The sequence below is a fragment of the Bombus huntii genome, chromosome 14 (genome assembly GCF_024542735.1).
Source record: "Bombus huntii isolate Logan2020A chromosome 14, iyBomHunt1.1, whole genome shotgun sequence".
In the NCBI taxonomy this organism is placed as follows: domain Eukaryota; kingdom Metazoa; phylum Arthropoda; class Insecta; order Hymenoptera; family Apidae; genus Bombus; species Bombus huntii.
The window spans coordinates 289,761-316,229 of NC_066251.1; the positions used below are offsets into that span (position 1 = coordinate 289,761).

Below are 26,469 nucleotides of genomic sequence, written 5' to 3' on the forward strand. Positions count from 1 at the left end.
GAAAGACAGGCGAAATTGCACGCGCGGCATAGAAAGGATTTACGCGCAAACAGGCACGCGTTAAAATTACTATGATCCGGCTGGTTTTGCGTACTAACGCGGCCAAAAGCCAGCGGCGCAACGCTGAAGCGGGACAACGTTCCTCTTATCCCTTCTTTTTTCCTCCCTTCTGTCTCGTTCATCGCGCAACCAGATATTATTTCATGGCCCTTCGCTGATGGCGCATCCAGCCTGAAATTACTGCAATCGAATGACACCTTAACGATGTTTTATCGCGACTACCACAGCGGGTCGAACGAACGACGAGAACTTTGACGCGTGATTTATAGGAGGAGCTTGGCCATGGCGCAAAGTCTTGCCTAGGTGTGTATCGTTGATAGAAACAAGCGGCGAGTTAAACAGCGAGTTAAACGGCGACTCTCAACAGCGGAACAAACGCCTGCTCTACCGAAACGACGGCTTTCGATCGTCGATAAAACCGACAGTCAGAGCTTGTCCAGCGCATTAGCGTTGCATGGCATAAATATCGGTGTTGGTTGTTAGAAACTACGTTCGTTGCTACACAGTGCGAGGAGTACGCTGACTGATGGACGTTTACCGCACGGAGATATAAACGTCGCCTTCGCTTCGAACCGAGAGAGAGAGAGAGAGAGAGAGAGAGAGAAGGTTCGGCGTAGAATTTACGAGATATCAATTAGCACGAAATCATTCTAGTCGCGTGCGCACTCAACGGATAACGCGATATTAAGTCACGGTGACGCGACGCACGGAGCGGAGGAAACACGCGTGCAGCGAAAAGGTGAGAGGATCGGAGAAATGCGCGACGCGTTATCACCTCGCGAACTCTATACGAACGCGAACCTATACGAATACGTATCCACCTATACGCCTATGTCATGTGCACATACATACATATACATATACATATACATATACATATTTATATATACACACGCATATACGAGAATATGCGACCGCCAATGGCTCTCTGCTTATGTATGTAAGTACGTATGTATGTATGTGACTCTCTTTCCTCTTATTGTACAAGAGGCGTTCGAACCGAGTTGAAGAGAGGCAGGGGCGAAGGACCGTTAGCGACAGCTCGTTCACACGCACGTGCACCATGTAAATTTCGAGACAGAAAGAGATTAAAGATCGGCAGACGGGCGACGAAACGCGGAACGAGCATTTTTTAAGAAATTCCACGAATCGCTAGTGTTTCGTTGATGGTGGCGTGTACGTTCGTTTCGACCGTTTCGATCGTTTCGAACGATCGACGAATGCAGTGGCAGTTTTAATCAGCGAGGAAAAATTGCGGAAGGCGGCCCAAAGCGAGCAGCGCTTTTTGTCGCGTCGATTCGCCCGAGAAGCGAAGAGTTTCCGTCGACACTTGAGCGTACTTAGCCACACGGCACCTAGATAAACAAATGGCTGGCCGCTTCTCGAGCATGTCGACGATAAAGTCGAAGAAGGGAGAGCGTTAAGATGACCGCGCGAATCGAACGGCGCAAGAGGCTGAAAAAAGTAAAGGCTGACAAAAGCGGCGAGAATTAATACGGAAGGAGAAGCGAAGAGGGGAAAGAAAGGAAGGCAAGTGCGCACATGTGGCCAGAAGTTGTGGCCGATATCGTCTCCGACGAGAAAGATGACAAAGATTCGCTGAATTTGTATTTTAGCGGAGTCGCGACCGAGACCGACCACGAGTTGACACGAGCTATTTTAAAAATAATCGCCGTTCATCCGACGCTACGATAACGCGGCTAGCGGCACGACCAAGCGAGTTGGACCAACCAATGTTTCGTTTCGACCAACCGGTGTTTCCCAGAGTCGGAAGCTCGAGTTGTCCGGCCAGGCGACGGTCGCCGAATCGCGCAACTGAAATAAAGATGAAATAGAAAATTACCTTGTACAGCGTCGAGAAAAGGAGTGGCGACGACGATGACCGTCAACATCACCGTCGACAACCCGATCACCAGCATCGTTGAATATCGCGCGTTTCCATGAAATCGCGGTCGAGTCTCGAGATCCATGACGATCACTGACACCATCGGCGCATCTTAAAACACAACTGGCGCGCGAAATCTACGAACGATTGCGAACGACAGCGACAGAGTTGGCATGTCGGCGAGAAGCGGACTCGCGCGAAAACCAAGTGCACTGGAGCGCAGTCCGCGAGCGACTGAGCTTTTCGTCGCACTCGTGGCCTCGGCTCTTCGCTTCGGTAAGCTTTTTACTCGACCGAGTGGGTGAGAGGAAGAAGGAGACCAGACATCTAAAGAGAGAAAGAGAGAGAGAGAGAGAGAGAGAGAGAGGACAGGCCTGAACGAGAGATAGAGACGGAGGGATTGCGTGTGGGAGGAGGGAAAAGACGCGTGGCGCGTTGTCGTTGTCACGCAGTGCAACTGCTATTGTGATCGTGACATCTTCAGGCTGTACCTACACGACCCTCGGTATGCATTTTTTCGCCGTTCGTTTCAAGAAGCCTCGTGACTCGTTCTCTCTTTCTCTCTCTCTCTCTCTCTCTCTCTCTCTCACACACACACTCTCGATTGTCCCAAGTTATCGTTGCATATCTTCGTATTTAAAAGTTGAGTTAATGTTGCGCGTTGTTGGAGACAAGATTCGAGTCGTACAGCTGGTATCGATCGTTGGTCGATTTCGTTATCTCCAGGCAAACGGATTATCACCGTTCTGAGCGAACGTTGACTGTACGTCGAAGCGAGATCTCATCGAAAGTCGTAAATTCGAAGGGACCAGCTCGGCCCGTGGCGTGGGTTAGAAAGCCACATTCCTGCACCGGGTAAACTGATAACCCGCGCTTGTACTTCCTCTGATAGCGATTGAGACGTATTACGGGCGAGCATTCGTTCGTCGTCGACTATCGTCGAAACGCGGATACCGTTCGTTCTACTAAGATGTTTGACAGAATGTGATTCACTTTGGCAATCGCAAGCTATTATCTCTGATAACTGCGCTCTTTATACGGTACCGTTTTCAGTCGCTCGACGTACCTATGTATCTAAGTAAGATTTAATATGAAATAAAGAGATCAAGTTGCCTTTGCGTGGGCGTGCGAGCTAATTACGATGGCAAAACGCGATATCCCGTATCGATGCGATGGAAAGTGGAAATAGAAGTTGCGCTGTAGAATAATCTCGAGATTCATTCACTGAATTTCCACTCGGATGCGTCGCTGTGGGACGCGGGTTCCGTTCGAACCCCTCGTGAAGGCAATCGACTCGATGGTCGAGTAATTTATTAATTTATTCCGCCGATAAATCCGTTTCAATCCGCACGTAGGCTGCGGACGGATTGTTCCTCCTCGACTCTCTTTCTCTCTGTTCCTTTGCATCTCTGTCCACTTTATCCCTTAGAGCAGGCTTGCTGTTTCATCGTGGACGCGCGCACCAAACGCATCGGACCGTTATTTGCGATAACAATTTTATCGTCGGTAATCATACGATTCGTACGGTCGTATAATTACAATTCGCGAGGCGAGATGGCCGCGTGGCCTTGCAGGAAAATACGAAAGCTCGGCAAGGGAAATTCGTAGTCCATAGACGGGAGGAAAAAAGACCCGTGGATGAAACCAGTTCCAAGTCGAACACGGATAAATACTCGCAAAGTTTCTGCAAATGTGTACCGGTTTGCGTCGCAGGATCGTCGCCGCTTTGTACGCTATAAAGACCATTATTAATGTAACTTGGTACGCTCGGCGACTAATTTGCAAAATGAACGGTTGATGGCATTATCTTGGCGATGCTCGCGAGTCAGTCCTAGCACTTTCAACCATTAACCACGACATTCGCGGTTACGGAACGTCGTACAATTTCCTCACCGAACATCTACTTTAACCCAAATGCTGTCCCTTTCAAGAATATTAAGCTACAATTGTCGACTTACTACGATACCTAGCAGAAATAATACCTACCTACTAGTAGAAATAATCGACGATCGTGCGATTAATGAACAAGAATTTAATTCTGCCGGCACATTCGGCGATTGGTAATCGAATTGGTTCGTAACAGAAATGGGCAATCGCTTGTCTTTTCTTTTTTGCTTATTCCCTATAATTCCATTCCCTGTAACGATTGTATTTGTAGAATCGTTTAATTTGTTTGATTTTCGTTCGACGTTCGAAAATTTGATGGAAAAATTTAACACGACTTTTTCTTTTTTTTTTTATTATAATCTCGTCAATGTTGGGTGCTACGTATATTCTCAATCAATATCAAGTAGTCAAATAGTACACAAAGGTTTTTCCAGTTGTTTTAGGAACGAGGCTGGTCTTAACGTATTCCATCGATGGCAGATCGTGCCAGAAACGTTTTTGCAATGCGGACTTTGCTCGGCTCGGTTTAACTCACTTAAGTAGTCGCAGTGGTTATTAATTATCCAGTGGCGAGCATTAATTGGACGGTATGTTATGCATCTATCGGAGCACCAGTGACGATGAATTCCAATTTCCTATTGCTATAGGCTACATGCTACTGCATACTATCACGATCTATGATCTTTAGACGACATTCTAGAGTCTAGAGAAGTTGCAAAGTAAAAGTAAAGCAAAGGAGTAAGGGTAAAACGTGTCGAAAGTATTGAGCGATCGTAGTTCGATGGCCGAGAACTGTATACGGTACGAAAGACCGATTTTTCAATGAAAAATTGACCAAATCGAAATTCCTGGTAATCGAATCGATCGTCGTGCAGAATCGAAAAGGTGTCCAATAAATTTGCCGGCGATTTACTTTCCGTGCATGCGCGCTTCAAGTATTTGACTCACGCACCCTTCGAACGAGCGAAAGGAAGAAGGAGGGATAGGGCGAGCGCGTGACCAAGGGGAAAGACCAAATAGTTCTGTGAACATTGCATCCTCCGTCAATCGTCGGCTGCATGTCAATGAACCAGCATCGACCATCGGACAGAAATCGAGGACCAGCTTGCTCCTTGCTAGCCATCGTGAGAAATCGAGTTTCTCGCGTAAATTTGTCGCGCGTTTTCTACCGTGCCAAAGGAATGTCTTAAGCACGATCAGAATTCCCAATGTTTACCTCCCATTTGATCACGTTACGAACAAGCATACGAACAACCGCGATCCCAGTTCCATCTTTCTTCCATTCGTTGCATCGCAAGCGTAACATTCGCCTAACGAAGCTTCTCCTTTGGCCTTCCATAGAAACGAACGATCGATTGGACTCTTCGAATCGTCGAAATACCAGCGCTTTCAAATCACTCGCCAAAATGAACTCACCATTGAAAGCTGATTGCGTTCTGCCATTCGGATAATGCACCGTGTCGAGACCGTTTGCCGGCTTGTCATTATGGAAAAACTCGTCGTAGAGTCGCAGACGAACAATAGGGAATACAATGAGAGAAATTGGAACGCATTGGAGCCGGCAATAAGAACTCGCGCGTAGAAAAATGTCTCGGGTGAACGAAAAGGTCAAAAGGAAAGAACGGAAAGAAACTGATAGTTTTTAGGCAGGTTAGATTCTACGTACGTCTTGGTTATCGGAGATATACGATTTCTCGCGATGGTTGGATTTCAGGTAGCCTTTCGGGCTAACCTTTTCAAGATCTCGTTATTTGCACAATCAGCGAGTTAGCTGAAAATACCGGCTACAAGCTGAAAGCCGTAACGCGGAAACATAGACGCCGAGTATCATAAATAAGATTCAAATATCTCGAGCCTGCGCGCTAAAAGTGCCTCCATTGAACGCGTTGTCATCGTAACCCGATATACATGCTATTTGTTGTCGTGGAAATTTGCCTCGCTGCGCGACGCAAGTCTCCGTCGCTTCGCCGATTCCAGTAGATCCGGTTCGAAGTGAATCTAAGCGAAACTATACGAGAGCGGAAATTCCGCTCGAGCCGGCGAATCAAACAGATGACATTAAAAACTATTAAAAAGTAATTATATCGAGGCCACGTTCCGATAAGATTGTAAGCAATGTTCTAAATTTGCCTGATTAAACGTTCGTTCGTAAACGAGATCGGGAAGAAATTTAAGGGAGAAAAGCGGGGAAAGGTTTACCGACCGCGTGCGACGTCGGGTGGTTCGAGGGTGGCGCCGTCGGCCAGCGCCTTCCGCTCTACAGAAACGCAACCCTTCGGACAAACGAGTGGCGGAGAATCGACGCGGTGGGGTGGTGGAACGATAAACTCTTTCCGTGAAGGTGTCGGGGTGGATTGGCGCTGTCATATGGAGGCAAATGAGGCGCCGTGTTAGGCACTGTGGCCTGCACGGACGCCTTGCTGCGTGTAAAACAAGCGTGGAAAAAAAGTGTGGATTGCAATTGGTTCGCGCGCTCAAATAGATGCTATTAATCGGGTGAGTGCGAGGGTATCGGATATCAAGGAAGCGTTAGAGGCACGAGTGCGAGAGTACACGCGTTAACCGCGACCTCAAATGGGTCAACCCAACCCAGCAACCTAACGTGTACTCGTTTCTTCTTGCGATTCACTGGTTGGCCTAGTTTCCTCGGGAGCGAGCGAGCGAGCGAGCGAGCGAGCGAAAAGATACGCGACCTCCGCTTGGTTGGAAAAACGACATCGAAAGTGTGCACTCCTCTTGATCCTCTGTGACTCTCTTTGGCCGTTGTGGCCGTGGTCGTCGACGTCGCCATCGTCGTCGCGATTCTCTCTCGTCGAAGCTTTCTTGTTTGCGGAACGAGAGCCATGGGATTCTCGCCGACCACGGAAATGCATTGATTGACACGCGAACACGGCAGCGAGAAACGGATTCAGGTGATAAAGCAGAGGTGAGAGATCGCGTTGCGTTTCCTCTTACACGCGGAACTGCGATTCAACGAACGCGGACCGTCCTATGTACTGGAAAACGTCTTCCATTCGTGGATATCGTTGCATCACGGATGTGCTGTGCGGGCTTTTGCCTCTACTAAATCAGCTGACACGGTGCGTCGGAAACGAGCCTGTACGCTAGTTTTGCTCGTGTTATGGTGTTTTCGTGTGCTGCCGCTTGAACAAATCTCGCGTTCGCGAGAAACCTAACGGCTAACCACGGTACAATCGCTTGTACGCGACCCTGAATTCAATTATCGATTCACCGAGGAAAATACTCGACAGTGCAGTTTTCATGTACCGTCGCGGGTTACTTTGTCTAAACCGTTGCTTAAATTCTTCTGCTATTCGTTTCGTCGAGAAGCGCACCGTCCGCTGCGATGTTTCAATGGCAACGTTTCTCTGACCATTGTCACAAAGTTAGTTGGATCGTTTAAAGGTTGACTCGTTATACGATACGGCTGTTTAAATAGCCGAGTTATCGGATGTTAAGACTCGATTCAACACGGACGCACGATTCCATGCACGTTGATTAGGATCTTGCACGAGCGATTTCAATAAACGACAGTTTAATAATATGCATTTTTATTTTTATTATAGGCCAGCGAGTGATTTGATTGCATGTAATAAAAATGGCGACCAGTAAACCACCGGAAATGAATTACACATGCGAAATTTGCGGCCTGGAAGGTTTCAATGACGAAGAGATGAGATCTCATATGGTTTTCTACCACCTCCAAGGAGCCGCAAATTGCCCCTTTTGCGATTTAGGCGAAATTTCGCCGACGGAAATGTTGACCCACGTTAACAGTGCCCATCTCGATTATCTAACACCAAGGTATATATGGTGCAATTATCCTTTTAATCTTGCATATATGATTTTCTTCATAAATATCCTTCAAATACATCATAAAGCGTTCAAACTGTTCTGATTGCGAGGAGAAATGGCGGCAAAAATGGGCCTTAGATGTCGCGCTACTACATATATGTATACATTCTGTATTCCGTCGTACAAAGTTTCTGAATTCGTTGCGAGCGTACTTGTCTACGGGCTTATCCGGTTTGTTTACTAGTTAATTAACCATAGATGAATTGACACCGCCGAAGAAGCATTAAATTACCCCATTAATCCTAGTTACTTCTTTTAATATTTTTCTTGTTACACGTAGTTATGTCCAAGTCCCTTCTTCCTAGTCTTTATTCGACTATCGTTTGTCAAGTATATAGTGGCCATGTGTAGACAGTGCTATAGATTCAAATGAATCGTATGAAACATGATAAAAGACTACAAAGGGGAAACAGCATGTGAATTAGATATTCGTCGTAAAAAGTAATAAATACTTGACTCTTTTTATGTACATACAAGTACCGCTTACAATCAGTGTATATCTAAAGTATCTGTGTATGGTGATAACTACTTATCTCAATTGTTACAGTACTCCAGAGAATGACATGATGGCATTTATCGATGACGATTCGTTAGTGGATGATAGAAGAGACGACGAATGTCGCGGTCCATGTCCTTCTCCAACTATGTCCCCAAGTCCTCCGCTTCTTCAAAATGGTTGGAGCAGTTCGTTCAGTCCACGTGTTAAGCAGCAGCAAGAAATACCAAAAGTGGAACCACAGATTCCTAGTGCAAATGTGAATAATAATAATAACAATAATAACATTGGAAATGTTAATAACGGTACTAAGAAGTTTTATCAAGTATCATCTGGTATAGCTTGAGTTACTGATGCGACACATAATCCACAATATCTTTTCAGTTATCGAAGGTGCAGCTGGACACGGGTCTCCGCTGCGTTCAGGCCTAAATTTGCAACTACGTTCCCATGCTTCGCCAAAACTTCCAGTACAAGAATGTCCTATGTGTCCTTACAGTTCTGACAGTCCACTAAGGTTAGAAGAGCATATCAACAGACAACATTTTGATCTCACGTCGCCGTCCTTTCCACCTGAATCTCCACCATCGCGTGATGGTGTCTTCAACTGCCCACTCTGCGTCACGTCTTTCCCAAATTCTTCTGATCTTGAGCTACACGTTAACATAGAACATAAAGACATCTTGAGGTAATGTAAGATTTATATGTATTGCATGCATAACAATCAGTTGTGTTTATAGTAAATTGGCATGATTTGAAAATCAAAATTATTGTATTTCTTTTACAAAGCCCTGCGAATGGTGCAGCTTCCCAGTCAGCTCAAGCAACCGTTGGTAGTGATACACCTGCGTGTCCAGTTTGCTTCAGTACCTCGTTTAAAAGCAACGACGAATTAACTGCACACATTGAAGAACATTTCAGTAAAAAGTGCACTCCATCTCCTATAACTCCAGACTTGTCTACCGACAGAATGTTAGCAAAGGATATGGAAAGACTTGAGAAGGAGCTTAGAAAATTACGCGAACAACGTGAATTTGAGATGTTAAGGGCGCAATATGGAATGGACAATCAAGGGAATTTTAGAGAACAAAGCGTCACCAATATGCAGCGGGCTGTGTATTCCGGCGAAATGACGATTGCTGATTATTACGAAAGACAAACCGAGCTCAGAGTAGCTGAAAGCAGCGGCATCGATGATGGCAGTTCTTGTACACGCGGTTATAATCTTTTTTTTCCACATCTATTTACTCATAACGTTACGAATACTTTTTATTACTTCATCGATTCTTTATAGGGCTAGTTTCCAAGATACGGGCTGTCAGTCAAGCATGTAGTAATGTATTAAGCACCTGGATGTGTTCTACCGTAGACCATTATGCAACTACCTATGGGGACAAAGGATGGGGATGTGGTTATAGAAATTTGCAGATGTTAATTTCGTCACTTTTGCAACATACAGGGTACAACGAGTTAGTTTATAAAGCGTGGAATTCTGGTTTGGGTAGCGGTAGTTCTACCAAGAATCCACTACGAAGTTCTATACCGTCGATCTCTAGACTTCAGAAGATGATAGAGTGGGCTTGGGCCCAAGGTTTCGATACTCAAGGAGCTGAACAGTTGGGAGGAAAATTGGTGAACACCAGAAAATGGATTGGTCCCACCGAAGTAGTCATACTGTTGTCTAGTTTAAGAATAAAGTATGTCCTTTAATTTCTATCATCTTTTTTTAGAGTCACATTATACATCGTGTTTCTATCACAGGTGTCAGCTGGTAGATTTTTATACACCAACTAATTCTGATGGCGGACACCCTGAAATGTTTAATTGGGTTTTACAATACTTCCAGCGGTGCGATGATTTCAAGCCACCTCTTTATTTGCAGCATCAAGGTAAAGACTAACAACGGAATTAAGAAAGCGAGGATAAAGAGGAAATTAGGAAAGACAACTACATTTTATTATTTGTAGGTCATAGTAGAACAATAATAGGAGTAGAACAGTTGAGAGATGGTTCAATAACAATGTTAGTACTCGATCCAAGCCATAGTCCAGCACAAATGGCACAATTTAACAGTACAAGTAGTGCACTTGGTGCGATGCGTTTGGTACGCAAGTCGATTGCAGCGATGAAAGCGAGACAGTATCAAGTCGTTGCTGTTACCGGTATCATGGAAACCGACTTAGAGTATCACGTAAGCTTTCATATATTTATTCGTTTATTGTTTATCTTTTCGCTTATTTGCTATAGATGTGATTATTTATTGCAAGAAGGGCTAATTAAATTAAATTACAATCATTTCTAACTTCAGGAAAGCAAAGTATTACGTTTGATTCGGTTGCCACAAGATAGGTGAGATTTACTGGCCTGGAAAGGAATTAAATCTTTTGGGAAGACGATAGACTGCCTCAAACCAATTTTCTCCAGCATCCTTAAAGTTACATGACCGCAATGTTCTAGGTTTTATCATTAGGAGGTTTGCTCCACCGTAGTAGTTGCAGAAGTATTATTTAACGATATATTCCTGCATATTTTCGCCGTCATTCGTTGGCTCCTCAAATCACGTGTATCTAATAAGCCTGCGTCGTGGTTCAGAATTTTTGCAGTTAAAATTGACCGACGAACCTATAAAAGTTGTACTTTCTAAGAAAAAAAAAAAAAAAAAGAAAAAGAAAAAAAGGGGAGGGGTGTCTATATGTTACGCGTACCGATCATTTTTTAATTCAGACTCAGCCTTGAAAATATTGTATTAGGGGATGTGTGCTTGGAAAGGAAAGTTACAGTCACGATGAATTTGAAGGACAGAATCAATTCGGTCGTCATTCCTTGGTCATAATGCTCTGCTCAATTTTCGTCGCACCGAACAGGCTGTGCTAACTTTTAGTCGACCAATCGTCCTATGCCGATCGGTGGCATCAGCGGAAAAAGCCATGGCAGATCTTGGAGAACGAGACTCTTTCGTAGCTGTGATGCTGTTATCGATTTAATGCTAATCACCGATTCTAAATATTTTTGAAGACACTCCACGTGATCAGAACGTTAAAGAAAGCATTGCCCGTGTTTTAACTTCTCTTTCACTTGTACTTTACATTTCTATGAACGTTGTTGTCAAAATGTTGTCAATTTTTAGTCAATAAAAGTATCAATATAACAACATATTGCAATACGCGTGGCGATAACAAATTTTATATACCGTCAAAGATTATTATTCTCTAATCAACTTTTATTCTCATTGCTTCATTTTTTTGGAGTGTCTACAAGAATAGACGACATATTTCCATATATTATATATACATTTATCTATATACATATACACATTCTTGCACACACTCTTCGTTGTATTACACTTCTTTCACTCATACATAAAGTACAACTACTTTCATACTACTTTCGGATATTCTATTTAATTATTGGATTACATTAAGGCTACTCATACGTTAATTTATAAGTTAAGAACAACGTTGCGAGAGAAGATCAGAGAGCAAGACAGTCCATTAATTTGTTATTTATATTACACGATTAAACGAGTTACATTGTTTCCATTATTATATTTATAATCGTCTGCGTTATTACTGTTATTATCATTACACTTATTGTATATTATAAATTGTATTGATACGCATATGATCATTGATACATATTTGTTATTTTCAAGAAATTTGGAAACTATCAAAAAATTCGATGTTTGTTACTGTGAAAGGTATTATAAGAAGAAAATGTATTATTATTTTATAGCTTTGATAATTTATAAAATGCACTAATTGAGTGAACATTTGTCTTTCTACTCACTAGAACCAGATGCAATAATTATGACTGACAGCAAAGATATGGTTATTACTTGCATTATATTTTTTCATACGCTCATTAAGAATATGTTCAATATTTTGGAATGTTCAGGCAAAGCAAGCTATGGAATTGTTAAGCAAGTGTAAAAAGAACTTTAAATTACTCACATGTCAAATTAAAATATATGCTTTGTTAGAATTCCCAATTTATGTGTGATTGTTTTACACCATTAAAAGAAAAAATACTTTCTCAATTTCCATATCCGATATTATATATTGCTCACACAGCTAAGGAAATTTAAATAAACAGTACATCCGATACAAATAAAATAACTTGTTTATTTCTAAACAAATTGCTTAGTATGTTAACATTGTTTTGAGAAATACTAAATCAGTTACACGAAGTAAACGCTGTTTACTTCATTTTTCGTTCAAAATGCAACCTGAACATGTTATATAATAATTATAATATATAGCTAATTTATATTTATATGTTAAATCCTAATGACCGCATACAAGTTTTATGCGCTTCTATCAAATCTTTACAGTTTTCTTCACCTAGTAGGATAATGCTGAAAAAGAATTAATGTTTTTGAATACAATTGTACTAAAAGATGTGTTTCAAGATGAGGTTATGTATTAATTCGCAAATAAAAGCATACTAATTCAGCTACACAGATTTCGTTAACAAATTCTTTTACTTGTTACTTCTAAATGTTCGAACTTAATTTAAAGACACTTGAAGTGAAAACATTATTTTCTCGAATATTTAAATATATTTGCGTACCAATCGTCCCTTGCCTTCTTCGTTTCAGGACAAGCGCAGCAAGGTTTCAATGGTTTGTCAGATTTTTGCACCTCCCTCGATTCCGCATTAACGGTTTGATTCTGTTTGTCATTTATAATACCCATTGTCATATATCGAGTACAATATTTTGCACTACATAAAGCTCTTCTAAAACCGCTCACATGCGCCTAAGATCATCGACAAACTGCACCGGCTTCAGCGCCTCCACCCCTAGTTTCTTGAAATTCAAAGTGCAGCTAAAATATCTTCGGCGAATAACATTAGTTAATAGTGTAGAAAACTTAATAGCAATTATTATGTACATATACTAGAAAACAACGTCTATAATTATTTTCTTTATTCGTTGAATTAACGTTTATTTTCACAATTTAAATTGATGTAAAATTGTACTATATTTAAAATCTCTTAAAAGAGTTGCCAGTTTCTTCTAATTTAAAATTTTTCTCGAGACAAAGAAGTGAATTATTTGTTATAATCGTAAAATAAAATGTATGTCTCTTTTTTAATATGGACACCCCCAAGAAAGCGAGACTCGGGGCTATAGCATGGCCATAACACTGATGTGTGTTCAATGTGAGAATATCGCCTAGGGTCTGGAGCGATAGAGCAATTAACGTATCCCAGAAATCATTTATTTATGCCCGCATAGCAAGTCATCTTACGCCGAGCAAAAACCAAAACATTGAACATTTCTTATATCATTTAGTTGCAAGGTTCCTACAGTTTGTTGATCGAGATATGGATAATTCTGTGACGCATGTGAAATTTCGGTTTCCCGTAAAGCGTAATTGTTACAATTAGTGGAAAGGCGAGGGGGGTTAGGTTGTGGGTGTTACCTTACCTCCCCACTACATTAGAAATTCGGTAGTTCTGCCGCGAGGTAGGGACATTTTTGTGTCGAAAGTCGCGGAGTTAGGACGTATTGCTTTGTTCGCTGGGTAAATCGGAGCGCGGGGTGCCCGTTTATTGTGGACAATCAGTGCGATTAGACGTATATCCAACCGTGTCTTTGGTACTTTGGTAGACATTTTTCTACCGTTCGAACCCACGCTATCGTTATTTTCATTTAATTGTACGTTCTTCCTCAATACATCGTTGTAATCAATTATTTAATTATTTTCTTTTCTTCGATTGTCTTTTTCGTTGCCCAATTTGGCGGTAGTACAATGAGTTTTCAAAATGTAGCTTGACCATGATCATTGTTTCATTTTCAAATAATTTGTACCTTTTATACATTTGTTCTAATATTTTGCTCTTCTTTTTGTCCAGATTACAATTATTTCATTGCGAGGGAAGCCATTCCAAGTATTAGAGGCATGCTGCGGTATTCGAAAGGATGAGATGAAAGTCAAAAGGACGCCATGGTGATTAAAGATAGATTTTATAACTTTTTGTCGAAATGTAGTAATATTTTATTCATTTCAAGGAAGGCAAACGTATTTATACGTTTGTTTTCTCTATTTAATTGGATAATTGGCAATATTTATCCAGTATTCAATTGAATTCGTTTCTCGCAAATATTTCGTGATATTAACGTAATTTAATATGTAATACGACAAATTCTAAATTCACGGTTTATTAAAAATATCAATATGAAAGAGGCAATATTAAAGAAACTACTTCTTTTTTTTATTTCGAATACATTAACATTAGTTTGACGTAGATTATCTTGATTCTGTTTCATTTGAGTAAAAAATTCAAATAACTTTTTCATTTTTCTTCATTATTCGTAAATTGTCTGTGATAATATTGTTATTTCGACTTTTTCAATAATTTCTATTACATTCGAGAAAGTGCCTTATCACAGACAGGTTTGAACAGGTTCTGCGCATCGCCTTTTTTTTCGTATTGCGCAGCTTTGTTTAAACAGCCAGAAAAAGGGCGCCATGTTTTATTAGAACGAAGTCACGTAATACGCGAAGTATTTGAATCTGTAATGGCAAACATTTACTTTGGCGGATAATTTTTACAAATCAATCATATTATGAAATATTCATATAGTATATATTTGACAATAATAGAAAATACTTTACATGAAAAATATTTCTAATGAAATATACTAACTATATATCTTTTTTCGTATTCTTGGCATAAAATTTATATTTTCGTCCTCTTGATATGATATAGGATACTATTTGTGGTAAATGAATAGTAATTAATTCATAGTTTAAAAAGAAGCAGTATTTTCGTAAACAAGCACTCGACAGAAAAAAGAAGAAAAAGAGTATTTTAGCAAAGAAGAAAGAAAGAGTAATTTATTTCCTTTCCCTACCCTCTATCCACTAATGCAAATTTACTTTCAGAAAATTTTTGCAGCCTCGTCTTCGGTAACACACAGTATAATTTCTAGAATCAGTTATATTGCATTCATTAAACTATCCGTTAACGTGCAGTGTAGAGATAGACATTTTGTAACATTAGGAAATTCGTTGATTCGATACGATCGACTTGCCACGATATAAACACACATCCCCACTCGTAGGATATTTGAGGCACGAACGGGCCGCGGAGAGTGTCATACAGTGCCGAAAGTCGTCGCGTAAGGACCTGTCAATTTTCATTGTTCGCAATACATTAATTAATTGCATAGTATCTCCGCTTTTATTCCGTTGCCTTCGTACGCTATTATTAGGTTTGTGTTATTAACAGTCGTTCGCTTATTAATTTATTATACATTATTGTAACAAAATTAAATAGTATCTGAAATTCTTTTTCGTTCTTTTTTCTCGATCGTGTATTTGTTTGTCAGAGTTATCGGCAGTTTGTATTATTAGCTTCCGAGTTAGAATTTGAAGCCGATTATTGTTTCTGTTTCATTTTGATTATAATGTTATACATTCGTTTTAAATTGGTGATTTTCTTTTCTGCAGGTTACTCGATCATAGCGGGACGATAACTGGGAATTCAAAATAGTGTTGTTCGGACGCCATGATGATTGACAGTCAATTTGTCAGCTTCTCATGGAGATTGGGTTAGGTTTGTTAGAATGGTAGACTTATGCATACGTTTATATTATCTTTTCATCGGATCATTGGTAATACAATTACGTATTTATTTTATAATACATATTTGATACGTACCTTTGCACATATATAATTGATATGTAATATAATTAAATTAACAAAGTAATTTCTTATTTGAGAATACTAAGATGAAATCGAAAAAGATTATAGAATTCACTTTGCTAGTTCGAATATATTAAGTTATTCCTTCGTTCCGAGAAAAATTTAAACGAATTATTTCATTGTTGCTATCTATATATATCTTAAATATAATTCTGAACGGTTAAAACGTATACATAGATCTTTCTATTTATTTCGTACTGTTTCTTTAATAGACTGGTAATAAACCTTTTTTAGTAGATTTTTTTATTTTGACTTAATTTAAAGTCGATTGACTTGATTTTATTGTATGTATATATGTAATCTCCTTTAAGAGATTGCAATCAGTCATACTTTGTTGCATTTCCCGCGTGAATTTTCTATAGTATCGCCATCTCACGACTTTTGTCAATAATTTCTATTGTTTCTAAAGAAGACGCCATTACAAGTTTAGCTTTTGGCGCGTAATATCATCGTGCTCTTGAAGCAATTATTTTTCTAAGAAATTTTTTACTCGTTGCAAAGATTTTCGAGTATTTATAAAATGTAATGTAGTTTATTACTAGAGGACATTTTTCAGAGTTCGGTATAGTCTCTAAAATCAGTTATATTGCATTTAGAGTATTCGTTAATGTCCAGTGTAGAACATTTTATAACATTCGTAAATAATATTATACGCTTTTCCAAACATCGTTTTAACATCTGTAACATCGTTTACAACAACTGTAAACAGCAGTAAACAGCAGTAAACAGCAGTAAACAGCAGTAAACTGCAGTACAAGTTTCAAAACAAACGCTCTAATTTTTCTACGACACCCCCCTCCCCCCTTCTCCTAACACAGTTTGTCTTTCAGAGAACGTTTTTGTGATCGCGTGCAATGCGATTAGTAGAGTCAGTGCTTATTTCGTTATTGTAATTTCAATATTTCTCAGAGCAAAATAGCTCTTATTAATATTAATTGTAATAGTTATACGCGAAATTAGAGTGAGTGGTTGTTCGTCTATTTGTTTATCGGGCGCGTTGGTAATTTTTTGTTTCTCTTTTTGTATATTACTTTTTTTTTTAAATATTCGTTTTCGGTATTCGAGTCAGTGCTCAAGAGGATAAAACCTCTCCTGGAGCTTAGCAACGTAAGTACTTTTGCACATTATTCATTAATTTAGTTTATTCTTTGTATATTGCTTGAATTGTTGTAATATCTATTGGAATGAAGACTCAGAGTATTGAATCATAATACAATATTGAATCATAAAATCTAAATTTCAAATTGCTCTATTAGAGTTTCAATTCTTATAGTAATTACAGTTTATTAGAATTTCAATTTTTATTATTATTAAAGTTCTAAATTTAATAGAATTTCATGTTTTGTTATCTCGGACTTTTAAAACAATCAACACTTTGGTCTTAAGAGTAAATTATAATGTTACATATTTTGTTACAGCTTTGCCACAATCTCCACTTCCTTCTGTTCTCTGGATAGGATCTTATGGTGCTTCGAATGCAAAGAACGTAAGTATTATACTTTAGTTGATTCCATTTCTTTCATTTTGTTCTTAATGATAATTAGTTAACGAAGAAATAAGATTTGCTGAAAATTTGTATTTTTGCTTATTATATTAATAAACTATAAAATGTTGTCTTCAACAATAGATTATATATATATCGTTCCATGTTTTGTTACAGATATTTCACAGCCTGTACTTCTTCACAGCCTGATTTCTTCTAAGCTACGTCACATTGTCCACATCGTTCTTCGTATGTACTGTGAGTCGCATGCTTTTTGTCCCTCCGGTCACTCAATCATGTCGTAGGATGAAAGGTCCGAATCGACACGGGTGATTGGTTGTATACGTAGAATTTTTGACGAGTATAGTGACCGCGGGTATTTATTATAACCGCGAGTAGTAACATTTTTTTGTCTATATTTTATTTATTAGATCAGGATAGGTTTTCTTGCACACCGCGTTTTTAAATGTTGATCATAATACATATAATATATATATATATATATATATGAGTATGATATTTACGTATTACAATATAAAGTATTTTGTATTACATTACTATGTAATGCTGTTAATAATATAATGATATATTATATTATTAGATGTAGTTAGTATATATATGCATATGATTGAAAATTACACAATACGTTTATTATAATTATCTATAAATTCAAATTATATTCAATATTATTATATATTCATAAAGATCAAGTATCCATATGAGCATATATATGAGTATTGAAATAAACGACGAAATGACTTGGTTTAAGTATTTTGTAGTGAAGAAGTCTGCTGGCCTCAGACTTCGTTAATATGAAAATGCAATTATGATTAAAGTTATTATAATGCTGATAAAGATTAGAAATGATATTTATTTTGATCTTCTACTTTACGATGATATGGAGCAGTTTTATTATTTGAGTATACAAATTATGATCACAGTAAAATTCGGAATATGGAATATGAAAGTATATGTTAAAGTCTAACTTTGTCGGTCTTTGTTCTGACGGATGCTATCAAATTTCACGTGCAAGAAAACACTTCGCGACAGGCAGATTTCAGAATCAAAACAAGTTTTGAACGTTCCTTTGTGTTTTCAATGATGTGTTTTGATAAAGATATCGCCTGAGGATATTTCGAGTATTAGAGTTCATTTAGAGTCCATCGTTATTCATTATATATATATTACTTGCATTTAATAATATTTTATGTTTAATAAATATGTGTATTCTTCGTTAATTTCCTTTATTCCAGTTTAATAGTTTAATCGTTCATTAAAATAATAAAGCAAAATAAAGTATAAAATTATTAAAATTTAAAGTGAAATTAGATTGGAAAATCGAAGAATATTAGCCCGTTAGATACAAAATAGATAGACTAATCATATTTTTAGCATAGGATTTTCAGGTTTAACCCCTTCCATGTTCATTGTCAGAATCTCACTCACGTGCCCAGGTGCTTCTTGGGTGGGACGAAGGCAATGGGCATGATGAGTAGTCTATAAGCTTAACAATTTTTTTTAGCGACTGACGTTGCGTTAGCGTATCGTGCACGACGTATTTTCCACTGTGTGTGTATGTGGTTAGGCTGTGGAATTGCATCGTTTTTGCTATTCATTATAATCTTGAAATAGTTATGGATTCAGAAATATGAATCCAATCGCCATTGGAAATAACAGTGTTAATAAATAGGTATAGTGGATTGCAAATAGCGATATTATTAATCTCAGTATCGTATCAAACTGCAATGATAATTACATTGATTAAAATACGATGATCTGTTCTAGTCGAATTATTTCTTTAGATGATATACATCATACGTAACCGTACATGATTACGAGTATTTCATTAAAATTGAAATTTAAATATATTTGGATAATTAAGGTTGAGATATACGTAATGGTCGCTAGCCATCGTCAGTCGATTTCAGGAAAATGGTACGTACATTAGAGTGTGAAAGTTGTATGCGAAACTCGGGTGTCGGAGGCGTCCCGGGACATCTCTCTAGTGTAGGCTTTTGCGCCCGGGTTATGTGTGAGAACCGTGGAGCGAATGTGTTGGTGTGCTTGTTTTGCCATTTTTTCAATTTTAAATATAGGTTTCCGGGTAGGATAGGTAGCATATTTTCTGGCATGAGTGTTAACTGTAAGTAGGTAGGGCCGGGCAGGTTGGCACAGTCTTTCGTCGGGTAGGCGCGTTTTCGCGTGTCCAACCTGTTTCAGGAAATTCGATTTGAAATATTGACGGTGAAGCTGGCATCACGAATGGAGTATACCATTTGTCTTGAGCCTTGCCTATCGATTTTTCGAATATCGCGGTCGTGATCACGAGTACGCAGTGGGTTCCGAAACGAACGTTTATCGCTCGAGCTAGCACATGCGAACGGACAGCGATCGCTACGATCGTTGGTCGTCCATGTGCACTGGGAATAGCATCCGCGATTTATCTTTTTATTTTACCTTTATAAGTTATTTTTTATTTTGCGATTAGAAAGACTCGAGCCTAGATTTAAGTTTCAGCGGGCATTGCGCCCGAAGAAAGAAGAGGCTATGAGCCGAAGAGGCCCGGCAAACTGCCGTTCAAGAGGGCAACTATCGATGGCTCCCCATCCTCTGGGTCATCCAGAGCATGGGAAGTCATTATTGTTACTACTTTGTCACTATGCTCGATTTTAGTACTTGTAGTAGTAGTAGTAGTAGCAGCAGTAGTAGTAGTAGTTTGCTTTTTTGACCGATGTATATATCGGTCCATCGTCCCATTGGGCAAATCGCGATTTTTTTTATTAGTGTTGCGACAAATTAATTACGGGTTGTATTAGAGTTGCGAAATAACATCGCGGCTTTCCATTAGTGCGGCGAGAAAATGATTACGGTTTGAATTAGAGTTGCGATAAAATGATAATCGCGTTTGCTTTAGAGTTGCGAATTACGATATCGCGATTGTCTTTTGCAAATTTTATTATAAATTTTTAGAATTTCTTATAGAATTATACGTATCAGAATTTATCCTGTTTTCTATTGTTTAAAATTAGATTATAAAAATGTTAATTTTCAATCAATTTTATAGCATTGCAAGTTGCAATATCAGAATATTTAAAGTAGCTTTTTCATATAGTAAATTGTAATTTTCATTAAATTCACTATAAGAGTTAGCGTTGCGATATTGTTACATCGCGAGTTCTACTTATTTTTCCTTTTAGCGTTGCGATAATGAATGATCGCGTTTTTTAAAGTAGCGTTGCGTTTATATTATGCCCAATCTTCTTCCACTAGACTGTGGAAGCACGTCCGTACTCCGGGAACATCAGATGCAGTTTCACCAGTAGCCTCTTATATGGCTACGCCGGTGGACCGTTACTAGTGTTGCGAATATTTAAATTTGAGTGCATAGATTAATAGATATTAGTGTTGCGCAAATAATTCACACGGAAATATTTTTTCCTTCTTTTCTTTTCCTTTTTTTTTTTTTTTTGCCAATAGTTAATTAGATAATATTGCAAATATGATGAAGCACTTATCGCGATTTGATTTTGAGATCTTTCTATTTTATAACTACATATAGTAAATTAAAGTTTGCCGAATAATAGAATGAATATTCCACTCACGGTTTATTGTCGGGGATTGTATTGAGTGGATACTTTGATAGCCCTTCTGGCTTTTAGAGTCATTTCTTTTTTCAGCGTCCTCTATTACTAGAGTGTTTGTGATTGAAAATACTGCCACGATATGTTTGCTCAGTAATAATGAATATTTTTGCCGAGGAATAGTATTATTCTTGAATGATGTTATTATATATAAAAATGTGAAAAAGATGTGGCGAAATATTTGAATATCATTTCCGTACACTATTGCATTATTAATTTCATTGAAAGATATATCTAAGAATTTATAATTTATCAACTGATATGAATTGGTTGGTGACTAAAGTTATTACAAGCTCTTTATCAAATAAAAGATCGTTTGATCAGAATCGCTCTTTTTTTATCGTAGTACTTCAATTCAATTTTTTAAATTTCCAGATTTTTAAGTTCAAATTGAGGTTTTGATTATTTGATATTTCCTTGTGCCTGATATGTCCTTCTTTCAGCGGTATCCAATTGTTACGTCCGATGACTTTCTACAGAGACCAGGTCCCACACCGCAGGCAAGATGTTAAGGTCTTTCAGACCAAACAAGTATCTTTTTACTTCGAGCGTTCCTTAAATTTATTGTGAACTCTGGGCAGGTAGGGGAAACTTGGTTTTTCTCACGTACGGTGTCTCCCGCTAGCAACTTTCTCTCGGGGGCGGCTAAAATCCTTCCTTGCCCACCAACCTTTTTCTCATCCAATCAGAAGCAATGACTATCACCCTCGCTTTCCTAGCCAAAATTGTCGTCAACAAATCCGATGGTCCCGTGCGCTAGACACACCCATCGATAGCTTTCCTCCGCCACAGTATCGTCACCGAACTTTCCCGATTTTCCATCCTTCGATCAGTCATCTATTTAACTTATATCTATAATATAACCACCTCTATTGTCCTAAACGAAATAGGGGATCGATCACTTAGTGGCGTCGATTATCTAGTCGTAACGGGAATTTACGACTCTCGTTGGCGCGCTTCCTCGCGATCGCGTCTCTCCGCGAACGGTCGAACGCCAATAATTAAGTACGTTCCAGATTTATTAACCTGTAGAAAGTGTAAATTATACACATGGAATTGGAATCTCCTCGATTGGTAATTAATTGCATCTATGTCATAGAATTGATTTAACTTTTTTGTGGTTTGGGTCTGTTTCAGGATTCATCGTGTGAGATCTGCTGAAGAAGAATTACATCGTGTGTCCCACACAATTCTAATAGGTTAGGAAACCTAGAAATAGGTTTCTTTTATATGAGATCCCTATAAATAGGCTTGGAAATTTGTCTAGTCAGAACTCGTAGAAAAACAGTTGAGAATTCTGACGGTTAGGATAAATAAAAGGACCTTTAGATTTCTGATGAGTAGGGTCTGAAGAGATCTCTAGATTCGTGGTAGGTGGGTTCCTACATCTAAAGATCCTTGTACACCCTGATAGGTAGAGCATGCATAAACAAAATTGTTTATCTTGTTTTAATCGATTTAAATTCAAGTTTGTTTCAGAAATGTCTACAGGAACAGTGGGAAGAGGAGATAACAAAGTATTTCAAGATACGAATATACGATACGCTTTGAAGGAATCGTTTCATAAAATAGCCCTTCTCCCAGCCCCTTTATTATATTAAGATATTTGTGTAGTTAGAACTCACGAGAGCTTTGGGTTTTTACTAGGTTGGTACTGCAGTAAGAAAACAAGTTGACTATTTGTTTAATAACCAGTGGATTAATAACGAGGAAGAATCTGTTTCGTTTAAAATTTAAAGTTACTTCCTCCATCCCTCTATTACCCCGAGAGAGTACAAATTGGAATATGTGTATAAAGTCATTTTATCATATGAAAATAAGATACGTCGGAAATCCTCTTTATCGTATGCCGAATATACCAAGATCTTCTTAAGCACAGACGAGTATCATACTTCTATTCACAGAGGGCTCTGTAATAAGCGGAATTTTCCCCGCTTTATATGCGTGTGCGTGCGTGTGTATACACACGTGTATAGTAAAGTAACATACGTAACATATCCATACATAAATAATCTTTGTTCATTACGCTTTGTAATTTTCATTCGATTCTAATCTTTTTTACACAATTCTTACAAAATTCTTACAAATACTTTCAAAGTCTCTTCTTGAACGCCACATTGTATAAAAAGTATGTACAAAATGTATTATCATTAATGGATCATTTGTTGTATCAGATCGAGTGTTTGAAATTTAGAGGAACATTACACCAAAGTACAGTACGTTCCATCGAATTTTACATAGATAAGAGTAAAATATATCGATCATTTTTCGGTATAGTAATTTGTTTTGACGAAGGGTATTTTTGCGATGGTTGCCTTGTACGTTTTCCCTCGAACTTGTACCAGTATTGCACCACCGTAGTGAGCTAATTCCGATGGCACGTATCCCATGGCGATGGAACGTCCAAGGGTGGGACTAGGTCCACCGGAAGTGACTTTGCCAACGCTTTCACCTTCTGGAGTCAATATACACGCTCCTTCTCTCACTGGCGGACCATGCACTACCGTTAATCCTATTCGTTTTTTCTCGGTTCCTGATTTGATTTGCGAAAGTATCCTCTTTGCACCTGGGAAGTTTCCTTCCGCTCGCCTTCTTTTAGCTGTGGCAGAAGTGAAAGAAATTAAGCGTTTATGGTTAGTCACGAGCGTATCTTATTACCGTCTATTATTTAAAAAAATAAACATCGTGCAAGTAGAGAGATTCGTCTTATCTATCGAATGCTGCAACGAATACTGTACTTTGCATATTTTATATACGTTTGTATGTTAGGTGTATTTTGTTCCCTGGATATTTGTATATCTGTCTTTGCCATATTGAAATTGAAATTTCCCATAAATGCACAAATATCCGCAGCCTGTCTGCCAGGCTATTACTAACCTACTAGCCAGGTAAGTGCCGCTTCGACTGGTGTAGTTTCTTCGTCGATGTCATGCCCGTAGAGGCAAAGGCCAGCTTCTAGCCTAAAAGTAATCAAATGAAATACCGATGTTAAACGTGCAAATGTATAATTGGAAATTAATCGGAAATTATTATTTGGCAATCGAGTACCTTAAACTGTCCCTGGCTCCCAAACCAGCCAGTTTCGTGTCAGGCGTGTCTAAGATCGCTTCTACCAAGGTTCGCGCAATTTTGGCTGGCATGGAAATTTCGAAACCATCCTCTCCTGTATATCCGCATCGAGTTACCCTGATTCGGCTTCCAAATACCGTAGTTTCTACGCTGTTCATAAATGTTAGATTTTTCAAATTGATTTTTACAATCGATCGAAGAACCGACGCGGCCGTAGGACCTTGTAACGCGACGAGACTCTGTTCCAAAGGATCCAGGAATCGCAATTGTATCGATTTTCCCTGGCGTTTGAAGTTTTCCTAAAATTAAGAATCAGGCCGATGAGCCACGAGTCGTATGTGACGACGTCGTGTTTATAACGATGTTGCAGCATTTTATAGCGATCGAAATAAATAAAAATGGATAAACTGGATGACGCATAAACTGGATAATTGCCAATTATACTCTTTTATTCTGTCGAACGTTATTGAATCTGAGCTGTGTATGACCGAGCAATTGTTCATTAACACTATGAAACGGAATGTTTCCGACTCGTTGTCATCGATGGTTTCCATCGTTAGGCAGAATTTTTCTACCATTGATAATTATTACCGATCATACTTCTATCGTCGACAGCTATCGCGTTTGGTTTTACTTTTGAAATTTCAAACGCAACAAAGACGTCTAATAGAGACATACATAAAATTCCATTGTCTACCTGTTGTTGGAGGAGCAATTGAGAATCTTGATTTCTTCTTGCAGCATTAGACACCAGAAAGTATTTATCGTCGTCGTCCTTTGTAATTATCAAGTCGTCGAGAATGCCTCCATTCTCGTTGGTAAACACCGTAAGAATCGCGCTGCCTTTGCTCAAGTTCTTCAGATCGCCGGTCGTCAAAGATTCCAAAAGCTCGGTTGCATCCTTTCCAAAAACTAGCGTTTGCATCATATGACCGACATCGAAGAGCGACGCAAAAGTTCTGGTATGTTGATGAGACGCGGCTATTGCCTCTTGATATTGTACCGGCAGTAACCAGCCGGAAAAGTTGATTATTTTACCTAAAAGAAAGTGTCACGTTGATACCTTTTTTTTTATCAGCTTTAACATTTCATTTTCATAATATCAAATTTTGTCGTTGTCATATGAAAGCATTACCGAATGATGCGAAATTTAATATTCTCACAATCAATTGGACACTAATTAATTAGTTAATTAATTTTAATAAATACAATGGCGTAGAAATACTCTTTGTAGCGTATCCATGTATATGCAAGATGAACGCCTTTGAACGGCCTTTGCAACGCTTATTTAGGAGGAGGACAAGAAATTAGACAACTTTTCTCGCTAATTTTGCAAACAGCCTAATACTGTTATGCATTACGTAATATAATTACCTCTATTTTCCACATGAAGATCGTACAAGCAGGTTTTCCTTGGCTGTGGCGTCGGCGTCGTGACAGTCGACGTCGATGTCGGCGTCGTGACAGTCGACGTCGATGTCGGCGTCGTTGACGAGAAACGGTGGCCTTCGGTTCCGTTTGACCGCGTTTCGGAATCGATCAAACATCTTAAACGCGACTTTGATACCGTATGTCTCGAGCTGTTCTTAAAAATCGTGCAAGACTCGCGGACACTGTTTAACGTCTCGATACGTTTGTCGAAAGTCTCGAAGCAAACCGATCTTCCACGAACGCTAAAACGAAGCATCGTGTTTCCTCCGTGGCAATTGGTCGTGCACTGATCGTCGAATGCAGGCTGGAGGCATCGGCGCGTCCCTCCGTCGTTGACCCCGTTGACACGAGGCATCTTTCAGAGTCGGACATGGCATGGAAAATCCGTCGATGCCGTTTACGCCGTAAATACGATTTCGCGTTCCTCGAACAGCCGCTTCTTATTTTTCGACGTTTATCGGCGCGCGCGTTTCGATAAATGACGTATTTCGGTGGCGAGGTAAGCGAGGTCGGAACATAGTTTCGAGTTTCGAAAACTCGCGTATTCTAAAATCACTTTGGAAAACTTGGCTTCCTCGGACATTCCATGCTATAGCTTCTTAAACGAGACTTTTCTCACAACTTACGAACAGTTGAGGATATTTATCTGTTTATCATTGCCCGAACAAAGGGATGTTTGATCGTGATTTCCTGATATTTTCGTCTGTTTACCGACAGATTGCGTCGCCTTGTGTCCGAAGATGGTACACGTATGTGTCATGCGTGTTGAAATGGAAGAAAGATAAAGAAAGACCTTGAGATAAATTAGTATTTTCTTGTACGATACAAGCCGGGAATAGCCAATGTCGATATCGTTATTTTCATGCTCAGGAGAGGTCAGCATGCTGTTAAAATCGAGAAAGATAGGAGAACTAGAAACGCGCGCATATCGTAGTCTGTATTTCGTG

The 26,469-nt window shown here is 39.1% G+C and overlaps 3 protein-coding genes and 1 long non-coding RNA gene across 11 annotated transcripts in view; 1 reads left to right on the forward strand and 3 right to left on the reverse strand.

The window, feature by feature from the left end:
• The window catches only part of LOC126873499 (reversion-inducing cysteine-rich protein with Kazal motifs), a 12,642-nt gene extending 10,590 nt beyond the window's left edge, over nucleotides 1-2,052 (reverse strand). Inside the window, exon 1 of one of the 2 annotated variants that reach the window (XM_050634414.1) lies at nucleotides 1,904-2,052. Coding sequence is in view for 1 of the 2 variants with exons in the window: in XM_050634413.1 (XP_050490370.1) it covers nucleotides 1,904-2,048 (145 nt within the window). In the remaining variant the exon portion in view is untranslated. The remainder of the gene's footprint in view (nucleotides 1-1,903) is intronic. The other variant, XM_050634413.1, reaches the window with a different exon arrangement.
• Nucleotides 1-12,171, forward strand: part of LOC126873504 (zinc finger-containing ubiquitin peptidase 1-like) — an 18,670-nt gene extending 6,499 nt beyond the window's left edge. Inside the window, exons 1-9 of one of the 7 annotated variants that reach the window (XM_050634441.1) lie at nucleotides 2,360-2,450; nucleotides 7,399-7,636; nucleotides 8,235-8,488; nucleotides 8,568-8,871; nucleotides 8,973-9,400; nucleotides 9,478-9,880; nucleotides 9,945-10,072; nucleotides 10,151-10,374; nucleotides 10,492-12,171. In XM_050634441.1, coding sequence (XP_050490398.1) covers nucleotides 7,431-7,636; nucleotides 8,235-8,488; nucleotides 8,568-8,871; nucleotides 8,973-9,400; nucleotides 9,478-9,880; nucleotides 9,945-10,072; nucleotides 10,151-10,374; nucleotides 10,492-10,536 — 1,992 coding nt within the window. In that variant the 5' untranslated portion in view covers nucleotides 2,360-2,450; nucleotides 7,399-7,430 and the 3' untranslated portion in view covers nucleotides 10,537-12,171. The other 6 variants (XM_050634437.1, XM_050634436.1, XM_050634439.1 and 3 more) reach the window with 6 other exon arrangements.
• A 113-nt stretch (nucleotides 12,172-12,284) lies between these two features.
• LOC126873522 (uncharacterized) lies at nucleotides 12,285-13,480 on the reverse strand. Its single transcript, XR_007692441.1, has 2 exons — nucleotides 12,753-13,480; nucleotides 12,285-12,537 (listed from the first exon to the last, which is right to left on the reverse strand). It is a non-coding gene; the product is annotated as an uncharacterized LOC126873522 (long non-coding RNA).
• Nucleotides 13,481-23,031: 9,551 nt separating this feature from the next.
• LOC126873512 (aminomethyltransferase, mitochondrial) lies at nucleotides 23,032-26,163 on the reverse strand. The gene is made up of 5 exons (XM_050634459.1): nucleotides 25,466-26,163; nucleotides 24,789-25,129; nucleotides 24,071-24,390; nucleotides 23,900-23,982; nucleotides 23,032-23,621 (listed from the first exon to the last, which is right to left on the reverse strand). The coding sequence occupies exons 1-5, from the start codon at nucleotides 25,875-25,877 to the stop codon at nucleotides 23,284-23,286; spliced, it is 1,494 nt and encodes a 497-aa protein (XP_050490416.1). The 5' UTR covers nucleotides 25,878-26,163; the 3' UTR covers nucleotides 23,032-23,283.
• Between the last annotated feature and the right edge of the window lie 306 nt (nucleotides 26,164-26,469).